The sequence below is a fragment of the Pseudopipra pipra genome, chromosome 8 (genome assembly GCF_036250125.1).
Source record: "Pseudopipra pipra isolate bDixPip1 chromosome 8, bDixPip1.hap1, whole genome shotgun sequence".
NCBI classification, from domain to species: Eukaryota; Metazoa; Chordata; class Aves; order Passeriformes; family Pipridae; genus Pseudopipra; species Pseudopipra pipra.
In genome coordinates, this window is record NC_087556.1 from 7,422,866 (window position 1) to 7,450,508 (window position 27,643).

Genomic DNA, 27,643 nt, shown 5'->3' on the forward strand with positions numbered 1-27,643 from the left:
GTGACAATCAGAAAACTTGCATTTGCCTAGCAGAGCAATTAATCTTGGTGAAAAGGAAAAAGCATACCCCAAAAGTGTCTGGATAGAGTAAGATCAGCTCAGCACATGCTGTTCATGTAAATGCTCTTCACACAAAAATGGTCACTCACCTTAATGATTTCAGTGCCTCCAGAATCCAAAGAATACAAAGCCAAGAGCATCATACTCCAGTATTTTTAGTGAAAAAGAAACAGTAAAATGCATGACTAAATGCACCCCCAAACCAGCAGACAAGAGCATCAACCTGAACGAGATGCAGGTGGTACTTCATGGCTGCTGTAAACATTTTAATCTCCAGAGTGCAAGACTCATGGGTGATACAGCTGTGAATTATGTAGAACTTCATATAGTGCTGGTATGAACTGCTGCTGGCATTTAGGGTTTGGTTTGGTTTCTTTAAAAAATTTATTTTGTTTTTCTTTTTTAAGGAGATTTCACATTTGCTATGTTATGCACCTTGAAAGGAGCCATCCAAATGAATACCAGAAGTGTTCAAATCTGACATGTGTCCTTTTCATCCTTTCCTTAACGTCTAGCTCTAGTTCAATTCAATAAATCACTCTAAATAATTTTTCTTCATTAGTGAATCAGTTCTCCAGCTGTTTGTAACCTTGCAGTACCTTCCTGACATGTTATTAAAGCAAACTACAAATACTTCACTCTTTCCTATTAAATTAGTCCTTTTGCTGTTTCCATGTTTTTCTCAGTTTTCTTTAACTCCCTTCTGCTGTCTCCTACTGTCCTCTCCACTGGCTAAAAGCAGGGTTTGGTTGTTAGGCATTAATCTTTTTGCATCTGTAATTTCGTTTTCCTTCTGCTCCCTTCACATTATGGAGACATTTGCTATTTCCTTTCAGGCAAGATGGCACAAAGAATATATATGTGAAGAGCTAAATTAGGGGTGTAGTTAGGTGCTTGTTCAGCAGTCAGCCAAGGCACCCTGCTGCTCAAGTGCTGTCAGAAATCACTCACATCTGATCCCATACCTGTGTGCCTGAGGGAGGTGCAGGCTGGCTGGGCTGTGAGACCTCCCATTCCAGTGCTGCATGAGCCCTTCCCAAAATGGCTCAGTTTTGTTCCTATGTGAACTGCACACCTTGGATCCTATTTGAAAGCAAGTGATTGTTCACCTTGGTGTAGCTACCTAGTGTGTCTGTTTTGATAAGGAAAGTGGCATATCCAGCATTTCAGTCTTTAAATGTCACATAAATCCACGAAGAACTACAACAAACATCTATGAATCTGTCTGTACCGGTTTTGGGGTCTCTAGAGACTTTTAAAACCTTTAAAACTATCTGTTTTACTATCTGACTCTGAGCATGGAAAAATATGAACTGTTTTGTCCAAAGGAATCTGGGTTTGCGTTGGGTTTGATCATGTCTGTGTGTGAGTCTCACAGGGGCCAGCAAACCTTGCCACCTCTTCAGCAGCGAGAAATCTCATTCTCTGAGACAGCTACAGTTTTCTTGCTTCAGCTGAGTTGTTAACTTGGGATACACCCATGTCAGGCTTTGGAGTCACGTGTGGAAACCCTCAGCTTGCTTTGGGCAAGGACAGAGCTGTGGGATGAGGCTTCCCAGGTTGCTCACTTATTCTCTCTGAGAAGTATTTTTTAGACTTCAGTTTCATTCCTTGGTGGAAGGAATTGGTAACTAATCCTGAAGCTGGTAGGTGTGTGGAGCCTTAGGCCAGGCCCACATCTGACTGGCTGGGGCACAGCTGTCTTATTAGCCTCAGTCAGATGGAAGAGATTTCCCCCTTGCCAGTCCAGTGCCTTCCTTTCCTATTTCCATGTGGTGAAGCAGCAGTATACTGAAAGAAAACCAAAGGTATGAACATCTCTGGTGGCTGCAAAGTGACACTCATTAGAAAATGTGGACGTCTCTTTCCAGGCACTGGGGTCTTTGTGAAATTTTAAAAAGGGAGCTTAAGCAGAAAATTGAAGATTGGGAGCCTGAAATGCCATCAAATTTAAATATGGGAAGATTTATTCTTTATGTCTCTGATACAGGAAAGCTCTTGTTCCTGATTTAAAGCATGTGGGACAAATTGTGCTTGGATTTAAGCATATGTCTGAGATTTTTCTTGGCTTTAACCCTATTAGCTCACTGAGACACTGAACTGATCATGCCTCTGTAGAACTTCTTCTGCATGACAAAATAAACCCACATTGTAATGTCGTAGTTTTGCAGGACTTCATTCACGATTTAAATATATTAGTTAGGATTCCAGTAAAATCACAGTTGTTTTGAATGAGGTACAAAATACAGATGTAACTTTCACAGAAATGTTTTGTTTGTTTGTTTGTTTTTTAATAAAATAACTTGTAACTTATGTACAGACATGATAAAAAGTCTGAAATATTTGCAGCACAGATAAGCAATCTATTGAGTGAAAGTTCTTATTTTGTTTTGTAGAATAGATCAGAACCCAAGCATTTCACCAAAGGAAGCAACCGATCAATGTAACAGCTTAAATGAGGTAAGCTTAACCAAAAGTTGAAATATGATGTTATAAATTTTAAATAGATGTTTGGGTTTTGTTAATTTCGAGGTCTTGGAATAATGTAATTGCTTGAGAATCTTGGATTGGCTTTTTAGTGAATCTTTCTAGTCATGTTATTGGAGAATAATTTAAAAAGATGATATGAGACTGCCATAATAGTTTAAAAGCCAGAAGCTAGAGATTTTAAAAATATTTTAAATCAACTTCTTGCTGCTTTCTGTTTGCTCAGGAAAGAATCAAATGCTCAATATTGACTGTGTGAAATGCCATCTTTCAAGAACATTTGATTTTTTCCTCATATTACAGCTCAAAAGTGTTCATCTATTAAATATGTTTTGTTTAAAAACAAGGAGTTCTCAAGGTTGCTACAGCCTGCATAAATAAACTGTGAACAGTACAATGTAGTGTAAAAGGTGCTCTGGTTGTTAGATGGGAGGAAGGGAGAGTTGAAGAGGGGAAGCAAGGAAAGCCAAAGTAACACCTGTGACACTTGAAACAAGCTGTTTTCACATGGATTGTGCCAGGAGCACAGTGTGAGTGGAGCACAGAAAAGCTGTTTGTGTGATCACATCAAACAATGGATGAGCCTGGGCTAGGTCCTAACAATCAGCAATATACTGGGTGGGGTGGGGGGGTAAAACCAAGCTTTGCAGTTGTGCAAAGTGGGAAACCTTGTAAAGCATCTCCCACAGCCTGGGGTACCTGCACAGGAGCACAGAGTACACCCACACACTGCAGGGGCAGCAGATGATACTGGACCTAAACAAGGAGCAGAAAACATTTTTAGTGCAAAACGAGACAACAGAAGCAGCGGGAAAAGAGAGTAAGGGTGAAGAGAAGTCCATTCCTGTTAAATCGTGGAAAAGACAGCTTTGTTTTCGAAATGAGCCAGGGAACATCTGTGTCTGTTAATAGATGCCTGACTTTCATTAGGGGAAAACCACAATGTGCCCTTTTAAAGGAATTCAGACTTAATCTTCTCCCTGCAATGAATTATTTCCCTTGCATTTGTGTCACTGTTGTGCAGCTCCCTGTTGAAAATCCCAGTGCTAACAAGGAAGGCTTGCTCAGTGACCAGTCTAAGGGAGTGCACTCAGCCTCTGTCGAGCCACTTAAGGCCCTGGGGGAAGTAACGAATTATCATTTCTTTTGAGAAACCCCACTGCAAATATTCACTAAAGCTTCCACTTGAAAGCTTCCATACAAAATCCTTGCAAAGGATGACTTTAAGGTTAAGAGGAAATATTATAATAAATAAATCAGTGTAAGATATTAAAACAGATGATTAGAAAAGATAATTAAAATAAATATAAGATATGAAAATAAATCATTAATAATCAATGAGGAATGAGCAAGGGTTACAACCTGGTGTTTTCTTTTGCCAAATCTTAGGTTTTATACATCAGATCTATAGATCAGATCTCCTGCAAACCCACATGGAATTGTATCATAAGAAAATAAATTCTCTTCTAGGATTAGAGAAAATGGTGTCTCTCTTCACTGCTCACCCGTGGCATTATGCAGACCCAGGGCATATCTTGTTCTATCTTATTGTTGCTTGTTCGTTCCCCATAAAGGAAGTTCTGAATTGAAAATGTCATATGCCTCAAGACACAAATATTGCCATAACAGATACTGCAGAGATTTATTTATGTTCACATAAAATATGCCTATCTTATTTTAACCTGAACTCTCAGAATTAAAAAGCTGTTCCAATGTGACATATAAAAGCATTAATTTCCTCAGAGTGAAGAAGCTGAACAGGTTGAAATTTGCTCAGTTTCTTTTCTATATGAATCTCTTCAAAGGCCATTAAATGCTGAAAGCTTGGATTATTCTCCTTCTCTGCCCCAGCTGATTTCATAAATCCAGTAAATCCATCAACAAACTGGATATAATAGAATAGCTGCCTTCGTGTCCTGGAGGGGCAGGAGCAGGCCCAAGGGCAGGGTGCAGGCATCCTTTATGTCCAGAAACACTGTGTGAGGGTCAGGGTGATATCATTTTTTGCAGAAGGAACCAAGTCTGGGCTTTGCCTCTCGTCCCTTCTGTCAGGCTCCTGACTGAGACTGGGCAGAGTTCATGGCTGGGGCAGTCCTGTTCCCTTTCCCTCTTCCCTCAGTTCTTAAATTTACCAGACCTTAGGAAGTCCACAAGGATGAAACAAAGGATGCTGATAAAAAGTAGTGCTTTGTCAGGGACAGAAGTTATTTCTAAGGCCAGGAATGGCCAGGAATGGCCTCCTGGTCCCATGGTGCTGATCCTGCCCGGTCCCAGTGGGAGAGGGGGTTACTGATGGCACCCACCAAGAAAAAGTTTATAGGCTGTTTCAGGGCACTGCCACTGATTGCCATAGCATTTTGGTGATGCATTGGGAGAATTTGTTCTCTCAGTGTCCCATTCTCCAGAGGGATTTAACAGCGGGTGGTGCTTATCTCTGGTTGTAAGGGATTATCTGCCATCTCAGTAATTCCTTGCCCTAAGGCCTCCACTCTGTGTTTTTGATAGTAATTGGTTGGAAGGAGAGATGGTCAGTGGGGTACAGGCTACAAGCTTATTTGTCTGTAGAGATGGTGACTTTACCACAGGCTGAGCTTCCTCTGCAAATGGCAATCCTTTTGTACTGTGACTTCTCCAGCAGGCAAAGGTATGATATTTTAATGTCTGTGGTTTCTTAAAGCATTATCAAAAATACCAAACAGGTGATTAGCACTACACTGTCTCTCTCCCTGTTTTCCTCCAGCTTCCTGTGAATGTATTTATTTTTCCATTATTTAGAATAGTGAACCTTGTTTTTTCTTCAGTGGAATTGGCATAGCTCAAGATCTTTGAACTGTCAGCTGCTTTAAGAGGACATAAGAAGAGATAAGAAGCCTTTGTCCAAGACAATTACAATTGCTTCTTTTTCAATACTTTCAGGATACTCTTCTTAAGAGGCAACAATATGGTTATTTTTCCAAAGAAATTTCAGGATCAATTTTAAATATTAATATGTCCTTTCATTTGCATTATCATGGATCAGGAATTACTGCATAAGAAACAATAGTGTTGGGCACCAGAGGGCAGCTGGAATGAGCATCAAATCTGAAGTGTTTGAGCTGAGTTCGTTAGCAGATATAGAATGCCACAGCTTAAATTACTTCTGTCATACTGGTTCTTCATATAAGAGCTTACTAAAATTGTTGGTGGTACTCACCAAGGCATAACTCTTCCGTCTGTGTATTTTAGCTGTTTGTTTTGGCTTCTAACGTGTTTAGCCACTTCTTTGCCTGGTTCACCCTGGGCAGCTTTGTGCTTGGCCTTTGCTTAAAGCCATGTCTCCTTATGTGTGTTCCTGTAAATATGTGGTGACTTTTCATGGGTGATGTGCTGTGGCAGCACCACAGGACTCAGCTGTGGTTTAGGAGTAAGGTGGGGTTGATGGCACACTCCAAATTCATCGTCTCCCTGGCAACATCAAAACGATCAAAGCTACTTAGTCTTTTTCTCCCTACATCAAATCCCTGTCAAGGGCACATTCATGAAAATATATAAGCTATTTCTATTATTATTATTATTATATGAATTATTTTAGTGTTTGGCAGTGACTGGAAATTTGCCATCCACCCACCTTCCCCAGATGGGTGAAAAATATCATTTAGAGCAACTGAATATAAACCAGCTGGTGAATTACAGCAGAAGCATTGCTGAAGTATAATGTTTAACAATGTAGTCTGTGGGACTGATTTTATACTGAACTTCCCATAAATATTAATGTATCATAAGAAATAGTGATGCAAAGTGAATGTATTTTCTTGATAGGAGATTTTTCTTGTCAAATGCTTGAAGTAACAGTACCTGAAGGTTAGGTACTTCTGTCAGACATTCACTCATGTTCTCCTAATTGGTATGTTCTTCTGGTTTGTTCATCTGTGTTCTCCCTACTTTTCATCAGCTGTTCTCATTACAAGGTCCAGGCTGGGAGCAGAGTCCTCACTGGTTTTTAACTGGTATAGTCATCTTTTGCTAGATGACATTAATGACTGTAAAATGCTTCCCATCTGCTCTGACAATTCCACAGCCACTTTGTTTGGGTTTATCTGGGATGAGAGACAGCAGAAGACGAGGCCTGTCATGTCATGAAAACCCTTCCCAAAACAGTGCCATGGGTATGGTCCAAGTCAGCACCCTTCCCTTGGTAAGGAAATTCGCTGCCATTTGAAAGCTGTTGGGGGTGAGAAGGTTTCCATAATTTTCTTGAATTCAGTAAAAGAAATGAAAGGATCAAAGCTGAAAGTCTTCCCTGCTGTTTTCAGGCAAACTTGTTTGGTGGGGGTTTTTTTAACCTAAAGCCACTGTCATCCTTGGGTTTATAAAAGGGCTGCCTTACAATAAAGATAATGCAAAGACATATTAAACTACTGACTGCGTAGGTGACATTGTTACACAAAGGAAATCAGGCTGATAAACAAATTCATTTTTCACTAAATGAATCAATACTTTGGTTTCAGAGTGGGGAAAAGCGCTTCTTAGGGCATAAACTTGAGGATTTTTCTTTCTGTCGCAACTCTTATTATTTTCTTAAGAAAATGCTCTTCATAAATATGTACCACTTGGGTGACTTAATGTTATACGTATATTCTGTGTGTGGCAGCTGCTTAATTATCCAGACAGCCTTGTGTGATTGTGTTCTATGACGTTGTAAGCTGTATTTCCCTTGAGATAGGGGATCTGAATGCGTGGGGGTAGTGACTCATTTTGCCCAGTCAGATGGTGATTAGGGCTTTCACGGCATTTACATCACAGCAAGATGCTTGTGTCAGGTTGTACAGTTTAATACTGCATGCAGCATTAAAGTGAGGAACGGACCAAGCGTGACACAGTAGCTGGAAGTGCTGTGATAGATAACAAACCTTGTCCTCGTTGACTTGTCTGCAGCAGCTGACAATGGTGTGTTGATTTTGCCTTTGCAGTGGATGGCAAATGACCCAATTGCTCTGTAGAATCAGCAGCACCTAGACAAAAGCCATGTCTACATAGTGAAGTACCTCTAAAAAAGCCAATTAAAAAATACTTCTTCCAAGGATCCCACGAGGGAGCGTGTTCTCAGTAACTCTTTGTTCACTGCTCTGTACTGCACTCACAAGCTGGAGAGGGAGATTTGGTTTTTTATGAATGGTAAATGGGGAGGGACATAATGTCATCAGATCGTGATGTCAGGCCAATGAATGAAATACTTCCCTAATGTATTGCTCCAAGCCCAAGAAAAGGGACACCACCTCAGTTTGGCTCCCTAGAATAAATCGTCTTTTGCTGACGAAGTCATCTTTCCCACGTGTCATGAATAATCCATGTAAATTGGGACTTAAATAACCAGGAGTCAAGAAACTCGTGGAACAGTGCACGTTTGTTCCCTTGCACGTCCTCCCGGAGCAGCCGGTGGAACACCCCTCCGCGGGCACCGCTCATGGGCTCCGGGAGTTGAAGCGCTGTTGCCGATTCCTGTCGTTCTCCATCCATTCCCAATGTTCTGCTTTTGTCTGCAGAATTCTTTGTTGAAGCTGCAAGCCCTGGAAAGCGAGCTGTGCTCTGCATTCCTGCCAAGCCAGGAGGAAACTCCCCAGCTGCCGGCGCCCAAGGACGCAGCCCCTCCATCAGCGCAGAGCGGCGTGCAGGCTGATGGGGCCGGCGGTGGAGGTAAGCGGGCCCGCCGTGGGGTGTTCTCATTTGCAATTGTAAAAGAGCCTTGTGACTTGCAGTTTAAAATCAGGTTTGCAGCCGGTCCTCCCGGGAAACGGTGCAGAGCTAATGCAAAGCACCATTTCCTGACGCAAATGCCGTGTAATGTGAAAAGGGGGTGATACCTCTCAAAAGGACAGAAATTAATGGCTGTAACCCTTTGGTTTTCTGAGGGAGAGTCTTGCTTTTCAGATAGGTTTTAAGAATTCTGACTCTTTTATTTTCAGTTTGAATCTGCTATTTTTTTCCAAGTAAATTTACGCTCTTTACTTCCTATGTCTGTATTGTGTGAGATCACCTGCCATATCATGTAATTCTATTTTTGTCATTCTTTTTGTCAGAGCAATATCACTTCATTTCTCCTATTGTTGATTTTAATTTAATGCATCAGCAGAGAGATAGCGAAGGTGAGTTGTACAGCATGTGGATTTTAATCATTCATGAACCCGTATTATTACACATATGGGCAAACTGTGGTGTGTTATCTTTCCCTCTTTCCTCAATATGGAAATAAACAGCCCCAAGGCTCGGCACTATTTTTGTCAATTCATAGCTTGCAGTCCCAGGGCTTGGCAGAGTCGTGATGCTCAGCAGAAGAGGAGTCACTGTTCGTGAAAAATAGGTCAAAGGAGTATGACTAATGCATCTCACAGACTAGTGACATGAATACACAAATACCTAAACTGTGCACCATGCGTGGTTCAAATTAAGGCAGGTAGGTAAATCCCTTTGCAATTGATGTTTCATATCAGAATAAATCTGGGTTCAGAAGAACTTACTTTAGAAGCTGTTTGCTCAAGAATTTTCAGCAGAAAATAATGTTATTTACCTAAAAAAAAAAAAAATCACAAGTGATAGTGTTCTGCTTAAGAAATTCCAAAGTTGGAGGTTTGCGTTGCAAAATTAAGGAAAAAGGTATGCAGAAGTCAAATTATTATAAAAATGAAGGAATGTGAAAATGCTAAATGTCCTGGGTTTTAGCTGAAAAAAAAAAAAAACACCAAAAAACCAGGAATGCTTTAGCCCAGCAAGGCAAATACTTTAATAGCTCTTGGATACAGGTATGGAACTTGGGCTGGTGCCAGCCTGGGCGTGCATCTGAGGCAGAGACAGGTCTCATGTGTGTGCTGCACAGAGACATTTTGCAGCTCATCCGAAATCTGCAGTGACCCCTTTCCTTTGTGACAGGGTGGGGTTTTCCTTCCTTTCCAGTAGTTTACCGCATTATTTTGTTCTGGTAGCTTCATAGTTCATTGTTAGATGGTCCATAATTGTTTCCTGTACTTATTTTTGCTGTTTTGATTAGATTTTCTACTTCCAGTACCCTCTCTGCTCCCATTTGCCCATATGCAGCTACTTGGGGAAATATTGCATGATGTAGCATTTCTCTTGCACAGTTGAGAGCATGCTCTGTCACTCCAGCAGTTCCAACTCTTGCTTTAGTTAAAGCTTCCCTATTTAATGGGTTTTAACATGCAGTCGTTCCTGCTAACCTGCTTTGTGGTTTGTGGTATTTTTAGCAACTTGCCATTTTGCACAGGCAGAGCTGGCCCTAATTCTGCCTTTTAAATTACTACTGAGAACTTCTGATGCCCTGAGTTAAGGTGCAGTTGTCACATGGGACTTTTGGCTATTTCAGCTCAAACTTGGATGGAATCCAGAGATTTGTACCAGCCTAGGCAGAGTTTTCAGAGAATGTGCCATCTATGCTACGTCTCTAGTTATTAGCCTTTCCTCAATGAATCAGGCAAAATAAACACAATCCTTTCATTTGCATCCCAGTCAACAAAAATTAGAAAGGTATGCATCATATGTATGGTGAATGAAAAGAGAACAGTCTAGTAAAATGACAGGGCATTCCAGGATGCAAATTTTAAGGGGATGAACAGCAACAGATGACCAAAGTCAGCAATTTCCAGTTTACTTCTGAATATGTAAAAAGAGAATTGGAGCTGCCAAAGTAAGACCATAAAGAATTTCTGGGGGTTACTAAGCTAGTTTCTTAAAGGGGAAAACAGAGAAGAGCAGGGTGTAATTTCTATAGCTTTTGGATATTAGTACACATCAAATATATGACTTGAGCAGTGAGCAGCTGAACCTAACTACAAGAAGTTCTAAATGGCCTTGAAATTAAAAATCCTGGTAGCAGCATTCACAGACATTACACGTTGAGGGCTGAACACATTACAGATGCATATTATTTTTTCTATACAAGAGATTTCAGTGTATTATTGTTTTATTTAGAGAATATCACAGGCATAAATACAGAGTCGTACCATAGGACTTGTTGCCATATGAAGTCCATCTTATGAACATATTGCATAAGATAGCAAAGCTGGCTTTAAGTCCTGTCCAGCAGATGAGATGGAGTAGATGCCAAGGGGCAACTTACTGGCTTGGGTAGAGGTGGCTTTAATTCTCAGTTTTGTCAAAAATAGAGGCTAAAATTAGACCAGACACATGAACACATGGTCAGTTCATGGGCTGCTCTCAGGATAATGCTTAGAGTCTTGTTTAGGATCTAAGCAGAACTGGAACCAGGATGATGGCCTTAAGCTTTAATTAAAAATGTGGTTGGTTAGAACTTGTCATCACCGAGGTGTTTCACTATGACAGTAATCAGGCCGTGTGAATGAATCAGTTTGAATTATTTGCTGACCACTTATGAACAGAGGCAGTAATTTAATGCACCTGTAGTAGGGCTGGAACTAAAGCCCTTCTTGGGCCATACCAAAGTTGCACCAGTGTGCACAGCCCTGGTGCCAAGGAAATGGAAGTGCCCTGGCCTTTGGGAAATATTCCCAAATTCATCTGGCATGCAGGTTGTCTCCTTTTCTGAATAAAAAAACCTCCTTGAGTTTTGTGTTTTCACGCTGGAGCTGCACCAGCCACTACCTGTCCTTTGCATTTATCTTCAAGGAGTGTTCAGTCTTGAATGTGTGCTTTTCTTCCACTTCTGAGACTGGGTTGGCTCCAGGAAAATCGCCTGGTTGTAAATGTGAAAAGGAGCAAGTGTCTGTGACCCTATGGTTTATCAGCAGTACAGTCTCCTGGGTAGTTCTAGGTCCACAGGAAATCAGAGTTCAAATGTTGGAAAGTTCTTTCCTGCACCTGTCATACACAGACCAGCTGATCTTTTTACCACATCATTTTCCTTTCACAGTGAGGGGACTGCTACTTAATATGACTATAAAAGAATTTATTCCTAATAATAACAGAGCATGAGAAATCTGTGAAACTATTCTTAGTCAACCCACTTCACAGTGATTGTATATTTCTTGAAGTTCAAAGATGGTGAAATTAAAGAAAGGAAACCAGGTTCTTCTCATTGACAATCTTCAGAATAAAAAAGCCCCAGCAACAACAGCAGACCAAAACCCAACCAAAACTATAATTTTTTAAAAAATCTTACAGGGTAAGTAGACAGTACTTGCCAAAAAGAGATAACACTTTTGTTTGCAGAACAGCAATTATTCCAGCCATTATCACTGTGTGCTGTCAGTACCTGATTTCCCATGGCTTGTACAGTTCTCTACCCTTGCTTCTCCCAGATGCCTTTCTGGATCTCTCTGTGGGAGGATTTGAATCTCACACATGATTTAGGAGACTTGGGTGTTGCTCTGGTACCTTGGAGAGTGGAATTTGACCTTCATAGTATGAAGTATTTAGAGGAAAGGTGCAAGGTTGGAATTAAAAATCAGCCACATTGTCTCATCATGAAAATGCTTAACATAATTATAATTGATGCTGCTGCCAAGAGTAGATGAGTTTATAGATACAAAGATCACATGCAACTTTTGCATGACAGACTAAACTGTGATTATACAGTAGGATTTTTTGTTGTCTGTAAAGCAAAAACGGGTGGATAGTGCCCAATAAAATGATATTTTAGGCCATTGTAACTATTATATGTTAAATTAATAGTTGTTTTTTTGTGAAGGCTGCCACTCAGAGCTGTTTTTTCCCCCACTATCCCAGTGCAGCAATAGGGATTTGCAGCTTCGGGATCTCTTGGGCAGAGGGCAAATAAAATGTAATGCAAAGATTCCATTAAAATCCTGACAGAAATACCCACTCAGCATAGGAATGTCATGTCCCATGTGCAAAGGAGAAAATCAAGAGAAAGTGAAGGTGAAAGAACTTACCTAAACCTGCCAGTTCTTCTGTGAGTAAATCCATGTACAGTTGTTTTCCTGTGCAGTTTTAGACTTGAATAAAAAGATTCTGTGAAATGTATTAGAATGCAAGCCATTTGGAAAATATAACACTGATCCGAAATCACATGCATGCTGCCTGGAAATCCAAAATAAATGAACTAAATATATGAATTAAAATATATGAATTAAAAAGCTGTATATATAAATGGGTTTAGAAAAAAAAATAACATACCTGGTGCAAAATATTATGTGCTGTGGAAATTGCTGTAGGGGCACCTGAGACAGAGCATAATCTTTGCTTTAACAAAGCAAAACAGAGAGAATTTTTGGGCAAGGACTTTTATGAATGTGGAGTTTCTCCCTAAAAAATATAATCTGCTTTAAATTGCAATCATCTGATAGCAAAAATGTGGATTAGGCTACATCATCCTCACCCACAACTACTGAGGGTGAGGAATAAGATACAATGATTATTCCCTTTAATGTACTCATGTACAGCAAAGGGAAGATGAACTCTGGATATTCCCTGGAGGTAGGCACTGTAATGTGCCCATTAGTTTTCATGTCACCCATAAACAGAACCAGTGAGATGAAGTTCACCAATTCCTACTTTTTTCTAGCTTGATCACCACTATAAAACAATTTTACCTTTTGAGGCACCTGGGGTGAGGTTTCCATTCACAGTCCAAGACACTGTTAACACGGTATCACAAGCATGACTCCTCCAGGCAGCAGTCACTGCCCACTTACCTTGAATAACTAACTGGAATATTACTGCTGGTGGTTGCTATTTTCATATCCTGTGTTCTTTAGACCCATAGGTATGTTCCTTCAAACCTTAACAAAAATCTGCAAGCAGCCCTGGGGGTTCTCAGCATCAGGGCACATTATATATTTGATCTTCCTTTCTCTTCGCCAAGGCAGTAAATGATAAATCACAAAGTTAATCTTACTTTGCACACTCGTCATCTACTCCAGAAATGTGGCTCTCAAAAGCAACCAGATCTATGAAAATACAGGTAGTGCTGCCATTCTGGGAAACTCTCCATCTTTATATTATACTTCATTATTTATGAACACACCCATCTAGCTTCTCCTGTGGGACTCAAAAATGATTTAGGTTAAGCCAGTAACTGTACTTCTCTTCTGTCATCCTCAGTCCCGTGTTCATCCTGCATGTGACACTTTGCTGAACTGTTTGCTGTTTACTTTGAGCCTTTGTGCAAGGAAAGATTTGCATTCACCTTGGTAGCTCAGTACCTTGTGAGTGACCCCCGGTCCACACTGATTTGTACTTTCTTTCCAGAGCCTGTGCCAGCCCACAGAGACTGGCAGAACGACATGGAGAGCAGCCCACAGGAACATCACTCCCTAGGGACCAGTCGACTGCTGTATCACATTACAGATGGAGACAATCCTCTTTTGTCACCACGCTGCTCTATCTTTAGCCAAAGCCAGAGATTTAATCTAGACACAGAGTCTGCCCCTTCTCCACCAAGTGCTCAGCCTTTCATGGTGTAAGAAAATGTATTTTGATTCTTATGTGTCTTTAGAACTTTTTCTGCAATCCACAGCCTTTGACTCTTCATGGGTTTTTTTAAGTCACTGTCATGTCATAAACAGGAAATTTTTCATATTGTGGCGTATTTTGACATGGATAATTTGCAGTACCATAAATAGGAACTAGTGTTCCCTCAGTCATAACAGAGGACATTGTTTGAAATCTTTGTTAACTAGAGTTAGCAAGGACAGTTTTAAATGTCAGTTAGTAATCAGTGTGATAAGACAAGGTGGCATAATACTAAAAATTTCAGCTGTAACTGAACTACAGCTTGAGCCATTCACTGGATGTGACAGTGTCAAACAGCATATGAACTATTCATATATGTGATTTCCAGAAACCAAGCTGTGAGTTACAGAGAGAAATCAAACTTTCTTAAAAGCTCATATACATAGCTTCATCTGCATATGGATAATAATCAGATCTGTTGATTTGCAACTGTAAATAATCAGAAACTAAACTGCCTTCAGAATGATAATGATTATTCCCAGCAATGAAAAACTCCCTGCACTTAGTTTTGCAAATCATGTCATTACATTCTCCTGTTATAGCTGGAAGATTTGTGAATTAAGATATGGGTGTTAAATGTAAATAATGGATCAGGGTTTGACTTACTAGATTAACTTTTTTTCCAAAATATTCAGAAATCCCACAATTAATTATAAAAAGAGAGAATAAAAGACAGACAGTGAACCCATTATTATACCCTAGGGGTACCTTCAAGCAAAAGCAATTATTTTATGCTTACTTTGTAAAACTAAGCTGTCTCTATCTTGTGAGACAACCTAGCTGTGAATTCTGAAGTGCTAAGAAAGGGTTAAAGTGTGCCTGAAAAAAGGCAAGGACCATTATAGCCAGTTCTTAGATCCAGCAACTATTTTTTTTGGCTTTTGCAGGCCAAGAAGTTCTTCCAGATGTAACTGTGAAGACTGCAAAGAACCACAGACAGTAACACAACTTACCAAGCATTTGCAGAGCCTCAAGAGAAAAATTAGGAAGTATGAAGAAAAGTTTGAGCAAGAAAAAAAATACCTGGTAAGATAATAATTGAAAAAAAGAGGGAGGCAAGGATCCCAGTGTATTTAAACTTATGCAAAACAATACAAGAAAGGGTATTTTTAGTAAAATGAAATGGGAAAAACTTCAATGAGGGAATATCTTTTTAGCATCTTCCAGTGTAAGCAGTAGTTCTGAGACTCTAATTTACATTTTCTTTGGATTACCTTTGTTGCAAAATATCCATCTTCGAGAAGTGTGAAGCAGTGAAATGTAGCTGACAGGCTTGTGAACCAAAATGATGCAAAAAATGAAAAAAAAAAGATGAAAAGCTACTTATTCACTTTGTAGAACTCATTTGCTTGGAAACTGTTGCTCTTCTGTGCAGATTCCTTCTTTCAGGCAGACTCCTGTAAACCTCCAAAGTGTGGGGCTCAACAGAAGCTGATGGCAGAAATTAAGAGAAATAAAACTTGTGGGGGGTTGTTTGAGGTCAGTGGTGAGCGCTGTGCCCTCTGTGCAGGATTGTTCATATCGAGCTGGTTTGTGTAATGTGAATTGTGCAGCTTAAACGTATCAAAGAATGTGTACAATATGAAATAGGGAAGTTTGTGATATTTTCTGACCATATTAAAATTAATTACATATTACCTCGTAATCCCGTTGATGACTGAAAACTTAAACTTGTGAATTGTATGGCTCAGTGGTCATCGTACGCTCCCAGGAGAAGCATTTTATACATAATCCTCACACTGTGACCAGGAAAAAAAAATATTTTAGAGGCTTAATTTTGCAAAACTGTTATGCCATTTTAAATGTCTTGAGTTTTGAAGATCCAGTGTAAATTGATTTAAACTTGGAGACAATTTCTAAATGCAAAGAAAGAACTGATATAGATTTAGTCGTTTGCTACTTTTGAGATGACTCTAGCACAGGATTTTTTCATTTGATTATTTAAGCAGGTCAGTGGAAATTTTTTAAGTGCTGTTTCCCAGCAGAATCCTTGTCTTAAAGCAAGGGCTCATCCCTGCAAGGGACAGAGAGCTTCAGTTACCATCCTGGAAATCACTTAGGAACTTGACTAAAATTGGGTATTTGATCAATCCTTTTGAAGTCACTGAGGTTATTTACCCGATTAGTCAGAGACTTAAATGTTGTTGGGTCTTTTTTAGGATCAGAGACAAAACACCCAGATCCATGTAGCACTGTGCCACAATGGGGCACAGACAAGTCATGACAAATTAATGCCACGATCAAGCCAAGTGCTCTGCATGGCCCCGTGACACCATGCAGTGGGAACTACGGGCATTTTGGAGCACAAAGGGTTTTGTCTGTTTGATCACTTAACTCTCAATTCCTTCTGTTTCCTTACATTCTTTACATTTGTCTTTGCATTCAGCCTTCCCATGGTGACAAGACTTCCAATCCTGAAGTTCTGAAATGGATGAATGCTTTGGCCAAAGGTCGGAAGCAGCTCAAAGGTACATAATAACAGAACGTCGCTTTCCCTTTATTGCTGAAGCTTTTGGAAGTAGGAGTCTACCTGGAATATTTTAGAGTCAGTTGTCTAACATCACTGCTCTGCTTATTTTTCACAGTGCATGCCAATAAGGCTTTCAAAGGCAACAGAGATATTAGGGGATATGACTTGCCTTGATTCCTGAAAGCAGGGATTAAAGTAAGCCAGTTCAACCTTCATAGCAAGGCTAGAAAGGGGAAGGGGCAAAGACACCGTCTCTCCCTTATCACTATAAACATTCATGCAAAAGGCAATGCTATTTTGAATATTTTCATGAGTGCCTGAAATAGAGAAGTTAAAACTTTCCTTGTAATGGCACAAATGTAGGTGCAACTGTTTCTTGTTTCTCTACGATTGAGGATATTCATCTCTAAAGATTTTATTTATTTTGATCATAAGAACAGATCTTTCCTTGGTATTAGATTTGGTCTTGAGGGTCAGGTTTTGCCCTTGACTGTCTGCGAACCACTCCATTAACGTCTAGGGGTGTATCACATGCTTTCCCTCGGGGAGAATGTAGCCAAGACAGATTGATTTTTTTCTTAAGGCTATTTATAATTTATCTAAATCTTTTTTTTCCCCTGTTATAAATGGATTCTCACTACTAGATAAATTGTAGTACTATCTTTCATCTCTGTTCTGGATGTAGTTAATAATGTAGATATAGAGGCTGTGATTGTGGTAAGTAAAGAATTAGAAACTCATCTTTCAGTAAATTTCTTCTGGAAAATTCTCCCTTGAGTACTATCCTGTAAGATTTCATCATCATCATTACGATTATTATTTTTGTCGTTGTTGTTTTTCCTTGAACTTTGTGTTACAAATCCAGGAAATACAAGTGAGAAGAAATGGCTGATCTACATAGTTAACTTTCTGAAAATTATCTTTTTGACTCAACCATTGCTTCTCCTAGCCAGGGGTCTAGTGTTCCTAGATCAGCCTCACCTTCACACCTAAAATGCTTAATCCTGTGACAACCCTTGATTTTATTGTCCTGAATAATGGCACTGCTTTTAAGTGAAGCGAGATTCATGAGATTAACATGACAAGTACAACTGAAATGGAAAACACTCAGGTGCTTCTTAGGTCCTTCTCCAAATTCATAAGGCTTGTCCATCCTTTCTGGCTCTGTGGGTTTACTAAAAAATACTGATTTTCCCTACCAAGCTAGCCTGTATCCTCAGACTGTCACAGCTAAAAAATTTTATTACTGCTTCTGCATGGATTTCAACAAATTTAACACATGTGGAGCCATCAATCTCCTGCCTTGCCCAAGGTGCTGCACCAGCCAGATGCGTGCTATGAACAAAGTCTGATTTTACAGGAGATAATTCAGATTGCAATTCAATTTCCTCGTTGCTCTGTGCAGGTCTCTGGAGCTCCAGGGTCTTTGGCTTGGTGTCAAGCTAATATACTCGCACACTTTATCACATCCAGGCAGGTTGCTGACTGGGCAGCTTGGACACACTGTAACCTGTCTGTCTTCTGGGTTGCTCAGATGCTCTTCTGGCTAGGGAAGTGGCTGTTTCTCCACCTGAGCCTGGCTCAGGGCAGTGCAGTCTCTGGAAGGGAGGTGGATGGTTTAAATTGCAGTGTTGGTTATCCAGACCTGGGTACTCCAGCAGCCTGGCATGGAGGGCTCTGTGGCACAGCTTGGCCCCCACAGCCCTTCTCATTCTCCTCCTCCCTTGTGCAGCAGCACAGGAGGGCAGAGAAGCCCAGCTCGGGTGAGAGGGGAGCAGAGGCTGCAGAGACACTGCTCTGGCTTGGGAAGGTGTCTGTGAAGGATGCATCCTTGGACAGCAATGCCCACACCAGGCACAGGCATGTTCTTACTTATCCAGAGAGTACACAGGCTTAGCGAGGAGAAGGAGGGAGCTCTGCCTTCATATTCCCCCCACACCTAACCTCCCATAAATATTTTCTCACTGTTTTTCCTTTTAAGCCCCTTTCTTAACCTCACTCCCACTGAAATTCAGCACTAATTCCTATCCAGACCCCACTCCATAACTCAGTGCCTCTTCAGTCCTCCCCTTTTGTGTCAAAGATGGCCTTGGAGGAAAAAGAGAATTACACATGTGCTGTAAATTTCATTGTCATGGACACATCTCATCACTTGACCATTGGATTTCCCTTTAACCAGGTAAAAGATTTACATGTTAAAGTGAAGCAGAATTACTTTCCTGTATATCTGTGGTATGATGAAAATTGTATGCAAAAACTAGGAAAGTTTTGTTTTGTTGTTTGTTTGTTTGTTTGTTTTCTGGTAGCATCAGAGGAAACTGCTTTGCAAATATTTCTAATCTTTTCTAATCTTGCCATGTAAATTGCCTTTCAGAACTGAAACTCAGAATTACAGAAGAGCAAAACTGCACCTCCACAGCACCCCAAAGAAATGACCATTGTGAAAGCACTGGGACCTCTAAAGAGGCTGGCACACAGGAGGCCACGAGCATGGAACCAGCTCCCTCAGTGGAAGAAACCATGGATAGCGTATTGAGGCGACTGAAGGAGAAAAGACAACACTTCCACCTTCCTGAGACTATTAAGGTATTTAACAAGCATGGCTGTTTCCTTCAGGACTTTATCACCTGAGGCAGGTTATTAGTGTGTAGCTGTCTCAGGGGGTGTGTGCATCCTCTGTCGTCTGGCGCTGCAGTGCAACTTCTCTCTAATGAGATGGGAGCTCTAGTGCAGTTCCTGAAGTGATGTCTCTGAGAAGAGTTTCTCGGACAAAGAGGTGCAGAAGGCTTTTTCAAGTAGAGCTAAGCACCTTTTGCTCAGAGGTGCCTGTGTAGAACAGTTTGCCAGGCACTGCTAGAACCTGCCTACTTGAGGCTGCGTATCCCCATGTGGCGAAGATGGTGACAGCAAAAGCAAGCCCATCTTCAGCCCCCAGAAACTGCATGGCTAAAAACCTTCCCGAAGTTCTTTTGATGATAAAGGTCCTCTCTCAACCTGAGAGATGCTGAAAGCCTCTGCCCAGTCAATGGTCTGAGGTCATGAGGAGAGCACAACCATCCAGACAGCTTTGCCCTTCTGATCTTGTACGTTTACTTGTGCTGATGCTGTCTCTGCTCTTCCATGTTCTCAATTAGGAGCAATATTCCATTAGACATGATTGCTTGGCTGGGTAATTAATTTTGGTTTTGAGCTGCTACGTATTTTAAAGTTTTGCTGCACCTTCCCGTTCTCAGCACACTGTAGGGTTGTCCGAAGCAGTACATCCCACCCATAAAAATACTTTTTGGGGGGGCTATTTTTGCTGTCCAGTGATGTTGCTGTTCTGATGCTGTAGAACCAAGCAAGGCAATAAATTCAGCCCTCAAAAGTATCTAAAATCTAAACATTGACAGTAGCATTTAGACTCTAACTGGTGAACAAAAAAGGGGACAAGGGGGACAAGGAGGGATGAAGAACTAAATGCTAAACTATGTGAGAACTAAAAAATTATTCTGGATGGATTTCAGTAGCAGAGAGTATCCAGCAGAGATAATTTTTAATTTTTGTTTTGCTTCTATTCTTAGTTCTTAAACAACTAGTTGCTATATAAAAACCAGAACTGTGCATAACAATGCCATGCTTCTGAGATCTTGAGCTCTGTATACATGACTGATTTTTAAATTGTTTCTTTTTATATGCTACTTTTTAAAAACCTGAAATGGAAAAAGTGTTTCATAACCAGAAAACAAAAGAAGACAACAAAACCATGCTGTTCTGTATATAGTCCTAAAATTCCCACAGTGCAGACTGTAGGATAATATTTTCAGTTTTTAAATTGTTTTTTATTATGCAAGGAGTGAGATCAGATGACACCAAAACAGATGTCAGTGAGGAAATGCTGTCCAAAAAACTCTTACAAGAGTAAGCTGGGTGTGGGTCTCTGTTCCATTAATTTTTCAATTTATTAGACTTTTCCTGATTTTCCAAGAGGACATCCTAAATCTGTGCAATGGCAGTGCTGTCTTGAAATATCCTCACAGAGAAAAGAATAATGGAAATTAAATGTTTGCACAAGTCATTATTTTCAAATGCTCTTTTTAAGAGGTCTTATTTATTTTCTTCTTGTATTCTTGTGGAGAGAACTTGTGTTGAGAGAACTGTTTGTTAGCAAAGGTGTTTAGTAATAGTTACACCAAACTGCTGGGGAACAGAAGTTTGAGTAGGAATAACACGAAATCAAATTGATCTATTTCAAAATTATATATTTTAGTAGCTCCCCAAGTATAACATTAAAAAATATTGGATTTTGATTATGACTCATCCTGGACTTTTGGGGGAGAATGAGGTTTATAGCACTTGGAGATGCGAAATGAATCAAGGATGGTTCCAGCAAAGATCAAAGGCTTCATTTCAGCTACACACAAGTTTGCAGTTACTGTAGATATTTTTTATGTGCAACATTTTATCTTGTATATAACATTTAGATCTTGTAGAAGAATCTGAGCCACATTAATAGTATAGTAAATAGCAGCTAAATGTTTCTTTTTTTTTTTTCAATATTTAGTTATTTTGGGCAAGGATGGTGTTTCTATAAGAGCCTACCAAGTTGTCCCCTGAAGTTCTGCTGTGGAAAGCATCTAAGGCCCTGTTGAAATAGAAATGAGAGAATGTGTGTCCTTCAGAGAGGTGCAGAGTAAAATCCCAGTGTTTCTAAAGAGCACAGACCACAAGACCTGAATACAAAATAGCAGAATGTGGTTTCCAGAACAAAACATCCCTCCTGCAAAAGAGCCTGTGAGTGAAGTTATTAAATGAGAAGGTGTAGAGAAAATTGGGATTGGCCTGTGAATGGCTCAGTAACCCACAAGGGGATGGCCACCTCTCACTGTTTGTGTCACCAGCTCCTTGTGCCGGGAGATGGTGGTTTATGTAATAATTCACCTTCTTTCTACTTCTGTGTAAAATGCTGCTTTGCAATGAGCCACCACACATCCCCAAGAGGCAGTCTTCGGCCCTGGGAACCTGGACTCTGTGTCTGCCTGGAAACAAAGCACCTCTTTTGAGAGGCCCCAGGCAGGTCCAGCCCTTGCTGTCACACTGTCTGTCCTTCTGTCCTCAGTTTGTATTTTCTGTCTGTATAAACAACAGCGAGAGATGTTGGCAATGCAGGGGATAGACTAGTAAGGAAATCAACTGTGTACAGCTCTCTGTTCCAAGTTATGAAAACCAAACTACTTAGCTTTAGGTGAAGTCTCCTTTTTCTTTCTTTATATGCCACAAACAATTTTTGCCTTATGTTTAGTTTGAATGTTTGCAGTCTGTCCCCCAAGGCCTTTCTCAGACTGGTTCACTTTATGTATCTGTCTTCTCATTATTGACCTACTTCTGTTCATATTCTCCTTGGCTATGAAGCAGTGTTTTTATTTAATTAGCACTGGATTTTCCACTGGTGTATTCAGCCTACAGTCCTAAGATGTCTCGGACAATTCTGTAGTTTGTGATTTCACCTGCCTGCTCTGATTTTGAAATTATCAGCCATTTCAAACTTAGCTGAATACAAACCTGTCTTGAGATGGCTAATAAAATGAGCTAATGAAATAGAGTCAAATGCTAAACCCCCTGGAGATCATTTGCTGTGTGATAAATCAATATTAATGATCACTCCCCGTTTCTTCCTAACCGTTCAGCTGCTCTGGGCTTAATAGTTTTTGAAAGAATTAACCTTGTATTAATTGCAGAACTAGCAATAAATAAACAAATTAGCTAATTTATAATACTCCTGCATTCTAGTTAGCAGCTCATCTCTTAAAATGAATGACAATTTTAGAGTGATTAACTCATGCAGACCTTTTAGGCAAAATGTGATTAGCAGTTCTGATTAGTGGCTTTGCATTTGAGGAGCAAACAAAAAAGGTTTTGCTCCTGCTGAAGTCAATAGCAAGGCACTCTGGTATCACAAGAGTGCTACTTCTTCAGGGCTTAATATATTTTTAAAAATAGAGTTTAATTAGTAAAAATATTTCTCCAAATCATCAGTAGAAAAACCTTAGTCGTTGAATTTCTGCGGAAAGGCACACTGTGTGTCCCCAACTCCATGCTTCCTTCCATTACTTCATCTCCTCCAAACCTTTGGACACTTGGCCCTGATTCATACAGCTCTGTCATGATCTGGCAGACTGTGGAAAATGACATTTAGCTCCTTGGTGTTTGGGAGCAGATCTTGTTGGGAAGAGGGGAAAAGGGAAAAGAGGAGATAAATACCCATTGCATTGTGTGCTCCCTGCAGCAGACACCTGTACATGTACTGGTGTGTCACCAACACTGACAAATTGCATTGTTGAAAAATCAACATTCTTCTGCTACCAGTGATCTGTATTGTGATTTTTGAACAGAAATAAACTGCCAGTGTGAGATGCACTTTCTGCAGCTCCCCCACAGCGGTTCTACCAATGCACACTGTCCAGCCAGAACTTCCTGCTGCCTGGTCAGTCTTCTTCCATTTCATTTTACAGACAGTACCTTTTCCTAGTAGCCCCAACATTTAGAGAGTGTTCATCATAGTATCACGATGGCTGAATATTTAGGGATTTCATTGTGAATCTATCACTCCACTCCACAAACAGGTTGGGTTTGCATTGCTGAAGCTTTCTCTTCTATACCCCTTACCAGCCAAGGCAAATCCATTTCTCTTTTTTGATAAATAATTAAAAAGTTGAGGGAAAAAAGTTGAAAAATCCTTTCTGTATTTTTGCAAGTTTCTGAGTATTTTGAGCAGAATGGTGGCTGTTCTCATTTGTTGCAACTAAACATACTTAATATATAACGGGGAATGCTATTTATGAACTGAACTGGCAAATGGAAGTTAACAACATTATTTTCTGATTTCTCCATAAGATGGATGAGGAAAAACATTTCTTTAGTTTTTCAGTCACAATAATTATTCATTAATGTTACCTAAATTGTTCTAAGAAAGTTCTGCAATGGTACCTGTGGGACCTCATTTGCCAACACCTTCTACTCACGTGCTGCTGTCATCTTTTATGAGCCCGCCTTTCCAAAACCCAACCAGCTAAAAACCCTGCTTCCTCAGTGCCTCTGTCAAATGGTATTCTCAGGAAATTTTTTTTGGATGCAGACTCTGAGCACCACGTGAAGATTCTCACTTTACTGACTAAGACCACGGTTTTACCTTTGGAACCTTCCAGATAAGGAATGCAGTGTTCCATCGGTAGCCTAATAGCACTTCCTGGCCTTAAGCTTGTTAAATTGCTTTGGTGGAATAGTAATTTTGAGAGAAACCAAGGCAATCAAGTGTTAGATGTATGACAGTTAAGAAAAATAAGATTCCAGGCTTTCAGTGAACTTTCATTTATGCATCTTTCTCCATAAGACAGAGCACAAGTTCAGGCTCCAAAGGCTCCCCTTTGGCAGCCAAAGCAAATACAGTGTATTTTCCACTGGTAAAAGCCTGACAGAAAGACTACTCCAATCAGTAGAAGTATCTCCATAGCTGCCATCAGCTCTGCATTAGGCCTTGAGAGAGTAACATGTCCTTTGATTCATTTAAAGATTCAGTCATATAATTTTGGACTCTGCTCTTGCTAAGTTAATGCCAAGTCCCCATTGACCTCAATGCAGGCAGAAAGAGGATTCATTATTAATGTTTATCTGGGCAGAGCAGATTATTAAACAGATATGTACCTGTACCCTCGTCATGAAATCCTGACTCATAATCTTATAAATAACTCTTTTAAATAGGATATGACAAAAAAGCAAATGGCTTTGGAAAAAATCAATCTTCAGAAATGTCTACTGTATTTTGAGAGTATTCATGGAGAACCTGTAAGTATGCCATGGAAAGATAGGTACATTAAAAATTATCTAACTTATCTAACAAATATTTTTGGGCTTGTATATTAAATATATTCAGATGAATTTTACACAATTAACATAATTTTAGTTATTTCAAACTAATTTTCAGGTATAAATGTTATTGCCTGATACTGATGAATGTGGTTTATATGTTAGAAAAATAAACTAAAATAAAAAGAGAATCTTTTTATCTCTCTTCATGATTGGAAAATGCAGGATTTGATGATAAAGTTGGGAGATGATATCTCCACAGCAGACCTGGCTCATGCATCCTTGGCTCTGCTATGATGCATGGTTAGAGTGCTTAGCAGCTGAGAAAGGTTTTGTATAGGGCACCATCTAGGACATGAACTACAAAATGACATGACCTGTCACGTGTTTTTTCCTTTACTACACAGCAGCAGTTAAAACTATTAATTAAAATCCTTTCAAGGGACTTAATTCCTGAATGTAGGTGCAAACCAAAAAAAAAATTCCACCATTGGTGAGATGATGACTTGAAAATTTGTCTATACACAACTGTGGAATTTCTGTTTGATATCTATGTTTGTGTTCTTATGACTGTCTCTGTTTCTGGCTAGTAATTCCAGTGGTAGAGGAAAAGGGGAGCAGCACCAGCATGTGCCCAAAAATATGCCAGCTGTTAAAATTATCTCTGCATCTTGGATAAAACCATTTTTGTTCATCTTCTTCGGGCTTGGAATGAGAGCTGAGGGATGGAGAGGGTATGAAGAAATTATACTTCCTAAGAAGGAGAACAAAAAAAGAAATTATTAGTGCTATATAGACATAAAAGAGACTTGATTCAAAAAAGGGAATGATAGGGCATGTTTTGTAGCATGGAGTTCAGAGAGGGTGTTTCTTCTCAAGGTTGAAGCAGCTCTGTAACAGCAGCCTTGAAACACAGCAGAGCACACTGGGGATGATGATTGCCCTGCTGATGTATAGTATGGCTCAGCATCACTATCATCCAGACTTACCTTAACAAGGTCAGACAGAGAGGGCACTGACCAGGTTTCAAACAAAAAATGATCTATTCTGGCTCTTTGGCATTCCCTGGAGCCACTCTTATGGGTTGTAATCGAATGGGACATGACGACTGGGGAAGAGAAGTGGACTCACTGGGAGTGACATTCTGCAGTGAAATAAGTGTGCCTCTTGAAATGGTCCCCAGCTACTCAGTGAGCCAGACATACGTGGTGTCACCACCCTGTGTCTGTCTGTCACCCTTACTCTGCTGACCAGGCATTTGGCTGTTTCTGAGCAGCTCTGGACTCCTGTCTGCACTGTCAGCCAGTCTGTGTCTCTTCAGAGCTGCTGTGTGTTCACTCATCTGAGTGGGTGGACCTCGGCTTCACTGTGCCAAAAATCAGTGACACTGTATGCAGAGAGAGCTCATAGGCATGGGAGTTGAGGAGCAGAGGCTGATGGTGGACTAGCTTGCAAATGACCCTGCTTTGGCATTTAATCACTGAAACATGTTGTTTTTTCTGGGGATGATGGGGGTTGTTGGTTGGTTGAGGACTTTTTTGTCTTGTTTTTTTCCTTGTGGAAGTCACTCTTTTTTCCTTAGTATAGTAAGTCAGTCTACTGCACAGCTAGTTTCCATAAGGTTTATTTTTGTATTGGTGAATATTTGTGGCTTGATCAGGCTCTTAACAGTTGAATTTAAATCATACTCTCTTCCAAATCAATGCTTCTAGAGCTCATAAAAGACCAAGAGCAAACTAAATGAACAGACGGCTAATCCTGTTTGTGGAAGGCAGTTCCAGTGAGGAATGCATGCAGCAATCCTGCATGGAGCCAGCTCCATGTGGAGGCTGTAAAGCTGTGTTCCTGGTGCTCTCCATCCCACTGAGTCTATGAGCATATTGTCCCAGGCAGACTGTCACATTCCTGCAGGGAGCCTGTTGCTATTCTTACAGCTGAGTGAGTGAGATACCAATGCAAGGCACAGTAGCAGTGTATCTTAACTCTTACTGCTCCACCAGCACCCTCAGAAAGTGAATAATATCCCCTCTGCCTGGCTGGTATGGCTCCAGGAAGTGAGGAAACCACATTGGGTATTCTCCATTAGAAAACAGATTGCCATTTTCCTTTATGGGAATTGTATGAATTAAATTACAGTGCCCATGGAATATCTGTGGAAGCAAAACACACATCTGGTCATATTCTTCTAATACCTTTCTCAGCTTTACAGGAGCAAATGAGAATCTTTTTAATTTACCTTTTATTTTTAATTTTGGAGGACTACATTTTGTTATGATTTCTCTTTAGGTCACTAAGCAAGAAAAGAGTCTCATGAAACCTCTTTACGACAGATACAGAATTATCAAGAAACTTCTTGCAGCTCCATCTTTGATCACAACAATTGTAAGTTGGAAAGAATTCATATCCATTGTAAAAAAAAAAAAAAACATAGAAAATGCCGTGCTTGATTTGTACCTGTATGTCCGTTTGGCAGCAATACAACTACTGATATTTAAAAAAATCTGCTCACTGGTTAATACAGGGTGTTGATATTTCAAATAGAGCAAATGCTCTGTAAAATCCAGCTTCTAGGCATGTCACAGGGTGCAATTTATGGCAGCAGTTTCTGAGGCAGTACTTCAATGGCCTGGGTAAGAGACAAAGGCTGGCATTACTTTTTCATCATGGCTAACACTTGCAACACAGAAGAAAAGCTCTCTCTTTTCATGAAGATCTCTGCTGTCACTGTGTCTTGCTTCTGTAACTTATTGACAATGCTTTTATCAATCATGTAGCATATAAATATTAGTAATACTTTAATAATATATCACTGTAATGTAACAGTACTGGTTGCATGGGCAGTAAAGGTAGTGGCCTCTGGCTACTTCAAATTTAATTAGCGTGTCTATCATAAATACTAATCTAATAGTAATTGGAGCTAGATCGATTTTAAAAATTATTATTGTCTTGTTAGATGAGAGTGGAGCTTCAGATTTCTCTGAAAAATCCCAATATAAAGCTTTGTACACATGCACAGAGGTATTTTATTAGCAAATTTAACTGAAATTCTCCCTTGCGTTACTCTGTAGGAGCTTTGCCCCATGGAAGTTTTATATTTAAGCCTCAGTTTCAATAGCTCAGCTTTTCTTCTGAGGATGGAGGAATGTAAGGAAGACATCAGTAATCACCTATTTTGGTAGTTAAAGTTGGTAGCTATAAAACTGTGAAATCTCTCCTTACAACCCTTGTTACAGTCAGAATTTCTGGACACAATGCACACAGTAGATGGTATATGAGAGGAGTACAAGTTCCAGCCAGACTGCACTGCTGAAATAAATACAGAATGTTAGTTACATCTTTGCT

The 27,643-nt window shown here is 40.0% G+C and overlaps 1 protein-coding gene across 5 annotated transcripts in view; it reads left to right on the forward strand.

Annotated features, from left to right (window-relative positions):
- FAM13C (family with sequence similarity 13 member C) overlaps positions 1–27,643 on the forward strand; it is a 60,163-nt gene that overhangs the window by 27,781 nt on the left and 4,739 nt on the right. For 4 of the 5 annotated variants that reach the window (XM_064662412.1, XM_064662413.1, XM_064662414.1 and 1 more), the window contains 10 exons: positions 2,457–2,520; positions 6,605–6,721; positions 8,070–8,220; positions 8,604–8,669; positions 13,726–13,936; positions 14,877–15,015; positions 16,376–16,457; positions 18,834–19,045; positions 24,197–24,280; positions 26,588–26,683. In XM_064662412.1, coding sequence (XP_064518482.1) covers positions 2,457–2,520; positions 6,605–6,721; positions 8,070–8,220; positions 8,604–8,669; positions 13,726–13,936; positions 14,877–15,015; positions 16,376–16,457; positions 18,834–19,045; positions 24,197–24,280; positions 26,588–26,683 — 1,222 coding nt within the window. The remainder of the gene's footprint in view (positions 1–2,456; positions 2,521–6,604; positions 6,722–8,069; positions 8,221–8,603; positions 8,670–13,725; positions 13,937–14,876; positions 15,016–16,375; positions 16,458–18,833; positions 19,046–24,196; positions 24,281–26,587; positions 26,684–27,643) is intronic. The other variant, XM_064662417.1, reaches the window with a different exon arrangement.